Source organism: Atta colombica, unplaced genomic scaffold (assembly GCF_001594045.1).
Source record: "Atta colombica isolate Treedump-2 unplaced genomic scaffold, Acol1.0 scaffold47, whole genome shotgun sequence".
Taxonomy (NCBI): domain Eukaryota; kingdom Metazoa; phylum Arthropoda; class Insecta; order Hymenoptera; family Formicidae; genus Atta; species Atta colombica.
The window spans coordinates 632,646-645,956 of NW_017259536.1; the positions used below are offsets into that span (position 1 = coordinate 632,646).

General features: G+C 32.3%; 1 protein-coding gene and 1 pseudogene across 1 annotated transcript in view; one reads left to right on the forward strand and one right to left on the reverse strand.

The window, feature by feature from the left end:
• Positions 1–10,185, forward strand: part of LOC108691432 — an 84,370-nt pseudogene extending 74,185 nt beyond the window's left edge.
• A 2,465-nt stretch (positions 10,186–12,650) lies between these two features.
• The window catches only part of LOC108691466 (neural cell adhesion molecule 2), a 35,679-nt gene continuing 35,018 nt past the window's right edge, over positions 12,651–13,311 (reverse strand). The window contains exon 6 of the mRNA XM_018199217.1: positions 12,651–13,101. Coding sequence (XP_018054706.1) covers positions 12,992–13,101 — 110 coding nt within the window. The 3' untranslated portion in view covers positions 12,651–12,991. The remainder of the gene's footprint in view (positions 13,102–13,311) is intronic.

Here is a 13,311-nt window from a genome sequence, read left to right on the forward strand (position 1 = left end):
ATATTATATCTTTTCTCTATTCTATTAAGCACAGTTTATCTAAATATATATATATATACATGAAAATACGTACGAGAGTAAAACTTGGTACATTACGGAATTTTTATGCTATGCCGAGAGCTCGTTTCCCTTCGTGGAAGAGCGCATTTTTTCCGTTGCTACACACTAATGACTTTCGCTTAAAAAAATCTCTGCAAAGCGCAGTGGTTTGCACACTCGGGAGGAATTAATAAAATATTCAGCAAAGCAAGGATTGCTTGTATCTAGCCGCTCATCGGCAGCGATATGTGCACAAGGAATCAGAGAAATAGGAAGGAACATGCCCGTGATCAACGAATAGGAATCTCAATAGTTGCACCGCACCAACAAGTTTCCAGGGGGCACATAGGAGTCATGAACTAAATCCTATAGTCTGGAGCCGTCTGAGCGGTCGTAAAAATCTTTGGTGCGATTCATCATTTGAGGAGATATGTCGATACCTTAACCTCAAACCAAGGCAGATCATCGTAATGGATTTAGGATCCTTTAAGAATGATAAAATTATTGTTTGTTTTACTAAAGATATTCGCTAAATGACCGTGACATTTCACATTCTCGAACTGTTTTCGATAAGCGACTTCCAGAGAGAAATGCGCACTGAAAAAATAACATTTCCGTTATTAATGCTCATTAAATGGGCGCATATTCGCGGCAGGATGCCCGCAGCAGTTATTCCAACGTTTAATTGTATTAACGCGCAATAGACGGCGATTTAATCCAACGATTTAGCGCTCGCTCGAGGGATTTATCACGCTGTTACGCATATGAGGCTGTTCTCATCTTGTCGCAAGTGCATTACAGACATTCGGATTTTGCTAGTGACAATGTCATCTGGGCAAACTTGTCTCCATCGCGTGATCGATCATCGTGTCATTGTCGAAATTTTTAGAAATTCTCTACACAGACGCAGTAAAAATACTTATGGCATCAAGTTATGAGTGAATTCCCTTTTATTATTTTATTATATAAAATACCGAATTATATAAAATTATATAAAATTCCAAAATCTAAATAGAGATACTATAGATGTATGCGATAATGAGTTAAGCTCACATGATGATCGATTTTCCATTAAATACGCAGCTGTAAGAACGTTGGTCAATATTTATCCAGTTGTGTGTCTAAATCACGCTTTCCACATAACTGTGTAAACTCACCTGGCATATATCAGGTTCTCTGATAACAATACCACGCGCGTCAATCCTCGGACACATAACGGATCCTAAAATTGTTTGCATAGTTCATTAAACGTGTTACATCGCATGAAGAATGGGATGGACCTCTTTGATTAATTATTTGATGAGGCATTTCGAAATAGACGATGGTAGAAGATGCGCGATCACACGCTATTCGTGACCGTTGCGCTAAATAAACGCAATTAGCTGTTAATCGAGTGACTGAGATATTGCCGAGTCTCAGTTTAATCTTTTAATCTCAGTTAAAGTCGCATTACCGCGGAGAACGGATCCTCGCGTTAATTCACGCGGCCGCGTCAGCCGTCTGATAATTATAAATGACAAATTACAATAATCGCAGCAATTTAACATTACTCGTTTAGAAATATTATTAGGAAGGAGTCACGTTCTGAGCACAATCACAATGGAATCCACGCTCCAAGATAAGAAGTTTCAATCCAATTGGAAATTGCCTTCTTTCTTGGTCGATCTGGATAGAAAGGACAGCTCTGCAAATCCATATCATCATGCCATGCGAGGATGACACATCCGAAGTGGACACTTCCGGACACAAATGATTAGAGCGAAGTTGAAATTTAATGGTTTACCGAAATTTGAGTGCGATGCTAATTCATACATGGACGCGTATTCCTGCTGTATTTTTTTAGAAGAGACAATTATTGCGAGACAATTGCTGTAAAAAGAAACGATCGAGAAAGAAGGCTTACCGAAAAATTAAGGAGAAAATAAAAAAATGTCAATGTAATTTTTTTAAATTCATCTAGACAAGTAGCAAGGCTATTTAAGGTATATTATTCTATTGTATGTGCTTTTAGAAAATGAAATATTTTAAATTATCTTTCTTTTTTCTTGCTTTCTTAAGTTTAATTGTTTCAACAATATTCCAAGAAAGAACGTTCTTACTGAAGCATTTAAAAATTTAACTAGATACACTGCACAGATTTGAAAATAATTTTGTTTAAAAATAATAATGAAAATAATAATGAAGGATGATTAAACTGATTGCTATATAGAATGTTAAAACTTTTTACAGCATTGTTATCAGCGCTTAACATTAGAACGACTGATGGTATTTCATTAGAATTAATGAAGATGTCAATTTGGTAATTTTTTATTCTTCATTTTGATTAGAAAAGAATTATTTTTATTTGTATTTATGTGTTCTTAATTTTCCATACCTACATCTAATAGAAAAAAGCAAAAAATTGAAATGATTAGCGAAGCAAAAATCGTTCTAATATTAAGTATTCTATGTGATCTTTTTGATTCAACAAAATTATTTTCAGATTTATATCTTGATAAATTTTTAGATATTCAAGAAAAATCGTTCTTTCCATAGATGATTCTGATATCTTGGACGAAAGAAAAGTTAACCAATCATATGGGTCAAATGGCCGAATTGTTCAAATGTGATTTGTTGTAATTCTTTTTCCATTCTGCAAGATCTCGGGACAATTTCTAACATCATAGATAGAAGAAAAATAAAATTTAATCGATTAAAATACAAAAATTGTGTTAAGTTATATTTGTATACAATTCAATGTAAAAACTTTCAAAATTTTTATGATTATTGAATGCTATAACATTTTTGTAATTAACATCAACACTATTCGCAGAAATACAAAATATTCCTTCTGACGAGATAAACTGTCAAAACTGAAGGAAGCGCTGGAAGCACAAGGGGGGGGGGGGGTAGAAGTACGAGTCAACTAAAACGAGAATGCTGCCATACGGTTAGATTGTAGATTGCGGACGATAAAGTTAATGCTCACTGCCGGTAGAATACGGTGCCATACGTCACACCGCCGGAGGATGAAATCGCTAATGTCTACCATTTTCTATGTGCTTCGACAATTAGGCATTGCAGCTAACTTAGAAGCTCACTCCTTGGGCGATATCACGCAAGCGGATGGAATTTTGAACGAGAGAACTGTGATTTTTGCTCTCTTGTGGTACAAGCAGCTCAACTTTATATGGGATTGCAGGAACAATTTTGTCGAGTGGCATCGCAGATTCGGTTGCAACGTTTCACTCAACAAATACCAAAGACAACAAATACCTTCATTTATACTTCAAAGATACTGCCTTAACTAGCCCGACTATCATTGCCAAACGGAAAGTAGCGAATATTTCGAGAATATTTCCTTAAGCATAGATATTGCTTATATATTCCTCTCTAAATAGTCTAACTCTAAACTCTAAACTCTTATCATCTAGTGTTATTTCCAAATATCTACCGCTGTCGCAAAACGTTTTATGAAAATGCTATTTTGTTGCAAAGGAGCCGAATTGCGAATCTTTTGCATTCTTAGTTGGAATTGTCACTGTTCCGCGATAAAGATGACATCATGGAAAATCGTCGCGTAATACGTGATAAGTAAAACAGTCCCGAATTGTCGCACGTGTGTAGCTCAGAATGGCACGCTTATTGGAAGAGATGCATATTGGCTATATGAAGAGAACATGTCTGGCGCCCTGTTCTCGCACATCTACAATCCCAGCACAGATCAACAAGCCTTCGTAGAAGACTTCCGACTGACTGCGGCTGCGGATTTACTCAAATTCGTTTGTGGTACAACCGTGGCCGAGGAGATTGTCGTGACTAATTCAAAAAAATGACGAGCTATCCCGATCGCTCGATGGAGTTCGCAATACAGGAGTTCGTCGCGACGCACGAGACATCGATGGCAAAAAAGGAGAACATCCGACAAGAAATGGAATTATTTTTTGAACGATCATATAGCAGCGCTTCATCACGGAGTCGATATCGATAGCTGGTCAAAAAAAAGTCAAGAGCTTCTTCAGGTATAGGATTCGGGCAGTAAATTGCAATTATGCTAGGTATAGGATTTGAATAATTCTTATTTTCTCTACATTCAAAGAATGGAGAATTTAATTGAAATTAATTAACTCAGGTCTCTCTCCTTATTCCATTTTGCTCGTTAATTAATTTATCATCGGATTATCGCGAGAAATCATGACCGAACGATTCGTAATAGTATTCACTATGAGCATGCTTGGTTTCTCGTAATATTGTCCGATATTAAATTAATTAATGTACAGAGTATAATAAAGAGAGAAATTCACTATTAGCAAGTTGAATTTTGGTTTTATGAGAACCCGTTACAGTTCTTCAACTTTATTATATTTAACTTTATTATATTACGATAAAATAGCGATAAAATAATTTTTTTCATTTCAATTTCAATTAAATCGGCTGTCTATGTTTAAATATAACGGAGTATTCTCGAATTGATATATCGGTTCTTATTTCATTGTCTCTAAACATCATACGCATTTTCCATTAAACCCATACTTTCGAATAAGAACATGCTATTTTTTTCGACAAAAGTGTATCACGTATTGAACGATCGATTGTGTTAGAATGGCGTGTTTATTTCGCACTTCCTCCTGATTCGCGCTAATAATAGACGCGGTTACGAGATAGCATAGGCAACAAAACCAAACTATGTTAATTATTCGAAGCGCACGAAAACATCTTTGCATTAAACATGCTGCCGCGTGATACCATTAACTCTTAACTGATGAAACAAAATTAAAGGCTCATGATAACGAAACGCTAAATGTATAAGTGAGGGAAAGACGTACGAGATCTTTAACTGATGTTTATTTATTGATTTCGTAAGTCCATTTTGTTTTTGTGTTCCAGGAATTCTTTTTCGCCATTTCATGCCTCGTAATAGTGAAATTTTATTATAGGTTGTCAGATCGCTTCATTTCGCTTCAATTAAGTGATTGTAAAAAACGTCACAAAAGAGATTTTAGTTTATTGCATCGATTTCTTAGCGATGAAATCTTAAGAACTTGTGTCGTGCACACATAAATTTAAAAAAATCAAATATGCTTATTACTAGTTTCAAACAACCTATAAGATTGTTGTTAAAAGCACTTTTACTAAAACAAGCGCACAATTTATATTTGCAATGAACAATGTATATTTATTTGTTTACGTAGTATAGGCAAACTTTGTACGCGAAATCCACTCTTCTTTCCAATTCTTTCTAAGTCTTCGATTAAAAAGAAGATTTGGGAGTGGCTTCTTGAAATTCGACGTCACCTGACAATCTCTCACGATTCCTCAATTGAGACATTCCGCGATTTCATTAAATTAATTTCGCTTCGCCAACAGTCGAATTGTAGTCTCAGCTTCGGCCTCCGGGGGATCCAATTCGTCGGCAGATGAATTTATTCGAACTTTCCGGAATTAAAGTCGAAAGATCCATGAGTTGCCATGAGCACCGCAACGAAAATTGAGACTCTCCGCATAAATCGATATCAATATCGTTCGTTCGTAGAAATGTTTCCTGACCGCCGAAATTTTGAAGAAATTAAAGATCATTGATTCGCAGTATGAGCGACATAAGAAGATTTGGATTCTAAAACCCAGTCATTTGTGGCAATGACATCGTTATATCCCACAATCTCAAGGATATCATGCACAAAGTTGAGCAGAAACCCAAAGATTATTACATCGTACAAAAATATATTGGTATGTTTTTATTCAAACACGCTGCAAGAATCGCATTCAACTTGTTAGTCGCGTTATTTATATTCAGATATATATATATATATATATATTTTTTTTTTTCAGAACGTCCCTTGCTGATCAAAGAGATCAAATTTGACATACGACTATGGTACTTAGTAACATGTACCTTCCTTCTCACAATATGGCTGTTCAAGTAAATCGTATCACAATTAAATTATCTTGTATAGTATTAAAAAATGTTCTTTTACATCGTCCTTATCAATTATAAATCTCAGCTTGTGTAAAAATCATCGTTATATCATTTATTTTATTTATTTTATTGTCCTTATTCTTCCATACTTTATTTATTTTAGAAGAAGAATTAAAAAAAAGTAAAGTAAGATGTTTAAAAATAAATTTTACCTTTATTATCACTTTATCTTTGTTATAATATACGCCTCCTACATTTTGCATCCAGAGAAGCATTTCTTCGGTTCAGCTCAAAGCAGTATACTTTCTCGAAATATCACGAGGCGATATTCACATTTGCAATACTACCGTCCAAGAGAAGTATGACGATGAGAAGAGACGCAGACAGCAACGGAGGACGCCGAGGAATCCGCCAGTAGCAGATCAAGATTTGGTGCGCGATCAAGGATGGGACTGCGAGAAGCTGAACGAATATTTGAAGTAATCTCTCGTCTATGCGAAGATGTTTCGATTATCCATTCGTCACGTCGTTCGGTCCCCGGGAGCATTCTAAGGAAATTGATAGGGCCCCTGTGCAAATACGCCTTCTTCGAGAAGCGCGTTCGTCTGAGAATGTTCAGGCACGAGAACGTTTCGCCGATGATAATGGCCTTGCCGTACTCTCCCTACCATTCCTTTCTCGAATGACAAATCGAATAAGATTTTTCGATGACGCGACGTATATTCGACGTCCACATAATTGCGAATAAAGCAGAAATATATTATCCGCGATTTTGCTCGTGAATGGACTTGTCGATGTGTATGCTACTACCACACGGAAGAATCGTTCCCAAGATGTATCCGGGGAATGCTTTCTATCGAAAATTTCGCTACTGTTTCATTTTAACGATAGTGACTTCGCCATCGGTTATTTTTGTTCTGGCGGCCGAAATAAATGGCGTCTTAATGATGATTGGATATGGGAAATTATCTAGTAAGGGACAGAAAGACTATATAGTAAAAAAGAAAAACATTTTATTGCAAATATGCAAATTGAAATTTGATAGTTTATTCCACAATATCTTTATGTTAATTTAGTATATTTTGCCATTTTGTTTAATTTTATTTTTTGTTTAATGTCTTGCAATTTTTACAGAGTCCTAATAGATTTAATTTATTTAATTTGTTTATAATTATTAATTTTGATTTTGTTATTTAAGAGAATCTCAACTTTGTTGAATTTTCCTATGAGAGGAGATTTTATGAGATTTCTAATTTATTTCTTATAACATTTTTACGTCATTGCATTATCAATATTCTAGTAAAAATGACTTTTTAAATAAATATTGAATCTACAATTTTATATAGATCATAAGCAAAGATTTTTTTGTGCAGCAGTATAAAATATAACAGCTTATAATATTTTTTAGTTTATTATTTATTTTGGAATCTATGGAAAAAGATATGATTGTTTGCGAAGCCATAGTTTATTTACGATAATTGCACTTTTCAATGAAATACGAGCTTTCACTTTGATTATTGACGCTGAGAGGACTTCTCCATCACTACAAATGTTTCAATTTATCGCACAAAGTTTTTTTCCGTTAAAACTGTCCAATATATACAAAATTTTATTCAACTTGTTCCATTTGAATTAAAAATATGCTTAAATTATTTTTGTCTACATATAACACGTATCTCATGTTTTTAATTATATAAGTTCTAAACTGTGGTACCTGTTTCCACTATGATACTGAGCGCGACTGGTTTCAAAAATAAAACAGAACATTTCCGATATTGTAATGTTGATCCTATTGTTTTAATAATTTATAATAGTTTATTAATTTCTAATTTTTTTATATTTTTATTATCACTTTTTATGAAAAATCAATCACAAAATCTCGAAACATATGATACTACTTTATTATTTTTAGTATTAAACTATAAATGTAGAAATAAATGTAGAAATAAATGTAGAAATAAATAAAGAATACATATCTCAAAATTAAATCAAGCAACTTATAGTTGTAAGTAGAGAAATCGTGAGGTTTCACATGTAATTATTTTATTTTTAAATTAAAGAAAAAACTTAAATTTAAATAAAATTAATAGGCGAATGCTTTTCTAGATCCATGGACCATGAAGGTGAACCATTATGATCTGATTTACCCAAAAATGACGGAGGCATTCTGATGATGCTAGCAGCGCAAAATCATATAGAAAGACGCCGATGTAATTTCGAATTGTACGGCGCCGATTTCATGCTGACCGAAGACATGTCAGTCTGATCAAAATCAATACCAATTCCCGCATGCATCCTCCAAGCTTCAGATTGACAAGACGCCTTTACTCCAATACTTACGTATTGGAGAGTCTGATGAAAGGTGAGCAGCAAAACGGATATGAGAAATCATAGTATTCAAAAGAAAATTTTTCCAAGATGGCGACGGAAGAGCGGATGTGGACTGATGAAGGTAAAACTGAACAATTCGCGTGCTATTAACACCTTGTCTTTGCACGTGCTTCAGAAATCGTTAACATTCTGAGTTACGCATCGTCCACAATCAATCTGAAACGGCTCTCTCTCGATTTGCTAGAATGATAACGGTGAACCACAATTCGCGGCGACGTAATGCCGATAAGCGCCGCGTGCCCTGCATGCCCTGATGGATTTACGCGAGGAATTAACCGCATTAGCGAGATTTCCGGAGCGCAATTATCGAGCCTGAAATAGTCAAACACCTGATTGCGTCAATTATATCTTTAATGCACCTTTTGCATATTGTCTCTGATGAAGAAATAAAATAATTGAATTGATAGATATAATTTTATGTTTTCAAACTTATTTTTCATAAATATTGATCATTTTTCAATAATTTTAAATTTATGAAATTCACGGATATTTATTCTTATTTATTATTATTTACATCAAAATATTTTATAACATAAAAAGGATTTATGTAAACGCGAAATTATAAAAATGCTACATGAATAAAAGCAAACATTAATTGAAGCAAATTTATCTTGGAAACGTGCGTATCAGAATTTTTATAATATACAATCTGATGTTAATAATATAGAGATATTAAATTAATACAAAAAAGAGATAATATTAAATAAAAATATTAAATTTTCAATAATAACATTTGCAATAATAACATTCATTTATTATGGCTACCGATAAATTTAAACAATGGAGCTTTGTGAATTGATTATATAATCATTTCTTTCATATTCTCCAACAAGTTAAAAAGAGTTCCATTTTCCCTATTCTTTGTCCCTCACATGCATGGCTTTTTATTAAATTCAATATTCTATCTTTTTTAGAGCTGATATGTACGTCGTTTGTATTTATTAATAAAATTGCTCTGATCTCTTTTTTGAATTCATTTTTGAATATTTAATTTTCTGAATCTGTCGAACGCAATCATATCGAGCAAAAATATTGAACGTTTATAAATAGATGAATGTATTAATTCTTGTAATAATAGTGTGTATAAATGATTAATAATTTTTAAAGATAAATAAAACAAGTATATTACAGTTAACATACTTTTTCACATTTAAAAATATGGATGTTACTTTATCAATTTTAATAATGAAATAAATCAGAAATTCTGTTATTCTTACACCGAGATTTAAATGCCGAGAACTTATCACAATGTGACAATGATTTATTATCTATAAAATATAATTAAAATAAGAATTTAGGATACAAAGACAAATATGTAATACATATTTAAAATAATATATAAATAACATTAATAAGATGTGAATAAGAATCTCCTGTCGTATTCTTTCAATAATAAATGCAAGTGACATAAGAGGATAAAAAAGTATGCGGCAGCGCACGGTTTCTCTTAATCTGCTAATCTGTTTTCTTCTAACTCCATCACCGTAATCTAGATAAGAACGATTCTCGGTAGTATGGTGCACGGTGAAAATCCTTCGATCGCTTTGCTTACAGTGACAATAAACGTGCCAATGAACGCTTGCGCCGACATGGGTGACTTCAGTCTGGTCTACAAACAGGATATACCCGACTTCCAGCCATACCTCGGTTCCTTCCTTTTCGTAACTGGCAAGTCGATGACACTGCACGAACAGCCGCTGGAACTGACATCGAAGAAAGAAAGAAGGGCAAACATTTGCGGTCCCTGGAGCAAGCAGCAACGTGCAAGAACTGCCCCGCCCATCCTACGCTCGAGAAAACCGAACGTGGCAGATCTCATTGACCATTTGAAAGCCGCTTGATGCATCGCGGCCAATTGACGAGAAACCTTTTTAGTCGATGCCACAAGATAAACATGAAAACGATCGGTGAATCGATCTTTCAATATTTACAGATGCGTGTTTGAGAAGCAGATTATAATATTTAATATAGAATATATTAATCCATACTCTACTATCGTGAGTTACTAGTAATGAGAGCGATTCCTTACTTTTCCTAACTTATGAGTATTTTGATAATTATACTACATTTTGTTATTTTCCAAAATGAAGTTTAAACATTTGTTCTACAAAGTTGAATATATGTGAATTTTCAGAGATTTTTTTTAATCATTTTAAATAAATGAAAACATGAACAGGTTCTAGTGATCTACGATGGTAGGAATGAGGCATCAAATTGGACATAGTATTATAAGAGTTAATACAGAATTTTTTTATATATATCAACTTCAATGGATATGTGCATTCTAAAAAAATATCTGTATGAATTTAACATTATGTTATGTCTATATCAAGAGAAACATTAGCAGTGTTTCTCTTGATATAGATCGATGCTAAGCCACGCGCAACGACACTACCGTGGCTACTTTACGCGAGATAATTTTCACCAGAGTTGAAAAATGACGCATTACTTGAAACATTATTATCATTATCTTTTTCTATCTCTAACAGTAACGAGAAATATTGTTATACTTTTACAGTAACGATATTGAATTCAACCGTTACTTTTATTGTTACTTAAATCCCTTATCTTTATATTTATTCAATAGGTTATATTTTATCTTATTGGAATATTCTTTAAATAATTTTATCATTACTTAAATCCCTTATCTTTGTATTTATTCAATAGGTCATATTTTATCTTATTGAAATGTTCTTTAAATAACTAATATTAAATAACTAATATTTAAAAATAACGTTAACAAAAGTATAACAACGTTTAATAAAATCTTTCTAAATTATAATCTGAATTATAATCTGAAAGATAAGCATATATAAAGATATTAACATAAAGAATTATTAACATTAAAGATATTAACATAAAGACTTATTAGATATATTCAATATAAAGAAAAACTAATCTATATAGAGATTGACTTACAGTTTTTAATTTTAATTCTTTAAGCTTAATAAATTAATTTCGGTAAGTTTAATTTTAATTGTTATATTTAATATTGATTATTAAATAATGAAATGCTTTAATCTAATCTCTCACTTTAATATTACAAAGTAATGATAAAAAAGTAATAAGTCGTTATTTTCTAAGTAATAATAACGATAACGGGTTATTTTTTAAAATTAATAATGAGTAATGGTATACATTGAGAAAAAAGAGTAATTCTGGTGAAAAATGAACAAATCAAAATTTTCTTTTTATTAATATTAAATCTACTAAAATCTACTAAAATTCTAACTGAAATAACTTCTAACTTGAAATAACTGGAATTCTGATTAGAATAATTATTCTGGTAAAAATAAAAATTCTAATAAATTTTACCAGAAATATTATAACCAGAATTTTGATTACTTCAACTAGAATTTTAAGAAAATTCAATTTAATTAGAAAATTCTGATTCATTCATTTTTAACCAGAAATTTTTTTTAGTTCTAACAAGTTATTTTTTTTGCATAAAAAGTAACAGTAATAATAACGCGTTATTTTTATGAAATAAGAATTTCTAACTCTAATTCTCATTTTATTGATGTTAATAGTAACACCAATATGATGTAGACATAACATCATAGATTTTTTAATCCATATCATGATGCTATTGAGATTAATATCAATACCGAGAGAATTATACGAACATCGCATGCTGTTAAATTCACACCGATATTTTTTTAAAGAATGTTAAAATTTGAATGACTGTGTTGATATTGATGAAAAAGATAGTTTAAGAATACGTAAAGGTGAACGTAAAGGAACTGACTTCGTTTTCTAATCGAGGGCATCACCGCGCGATTGAACGCGAAATTTACGCATCCGTATTTTTTCACAGTAAATTTAACATTACGCCGTAATTAACGAACGTGAGATAACACAGTGTAATTAATGTTGTCATTAGTGAGGCAATGATCGCGTGCGCTGGCATTTCTTCTTTCAGCGTCTCTGAAGAAAAGCGTATAATTTGAAGAGATTTGAAGAGTGCTGGTTGCACTATTGGATATAGCGATGTAAATTTCTTCGAAACATAATGAAGTAAACTTTCTCAATTGCGATGATTGGACGGAATACTTTTGCGAGAAATTTGCAACACGATGTATAATCTTGTTGACGACGGTCTTACATTTATATTTTCCAAGAAAATGTTAGGAAAATCTATTTATTAAACAAATTTATATACAAATATGAAAAAATAAAAAATTTGAACATTATTATAGAATAGAATAAATTAACACAAAGTCATTATTTGCTTTATGCATTATTTTGCAGATTGATTCAAAATCAGCCTCACTTTGGCAGAAATTTATGACTATAGTCTTATGCAAGAACCAGACGATCCAGATAAAGACAATTGTTTTATTGATATGTACATACAATAAATTTATTTACAAATAATACAATAAATTTTGACGTCGTAAGTTATTTGTTCTTGATGATATATGTTAACAAAATACTACTCTTACCGATTATTGTGCCGTGCTGATATTTGAAAATTCTTTTGGTCACGGAAGTTCGTTTTTGTCTTTTCTTTTAAATGTAAATTGTAATGTTTGATTTTACCCTGCACAAATATTTATCCAAGAAACGTTAACGACGTTAAATAGGCAATCCGCAATTCTCGATAATCGCGCTTCTTGTTTCATCGTGTGTGTCAGGGTAAGTGTGTTTTCCGTACTTCTCGCTTTATATAAACATTATATTAGCTATTACTAAAATTATAAAACAAATCAGCCGTGTCTTGCTATACGAGGAGCTTCCGCTTTCCCCGTGGTGCATCGCGGCTGGATGTTCCTCTGCAACAGAAATTTTCATCGATTCGACACAGTAATTTACGAACGAATTATAAACGGATAATGTATGATTTTATATGATTTTATTATATATACTAAAAATATACAAAATCTATATTATTCATATCAGTGCTTAATTTTTAATTTAGGATAAATTAAGTAGATAGAACATACTATTCATAAAATATACGACATAAAAAGAAATATACCTTA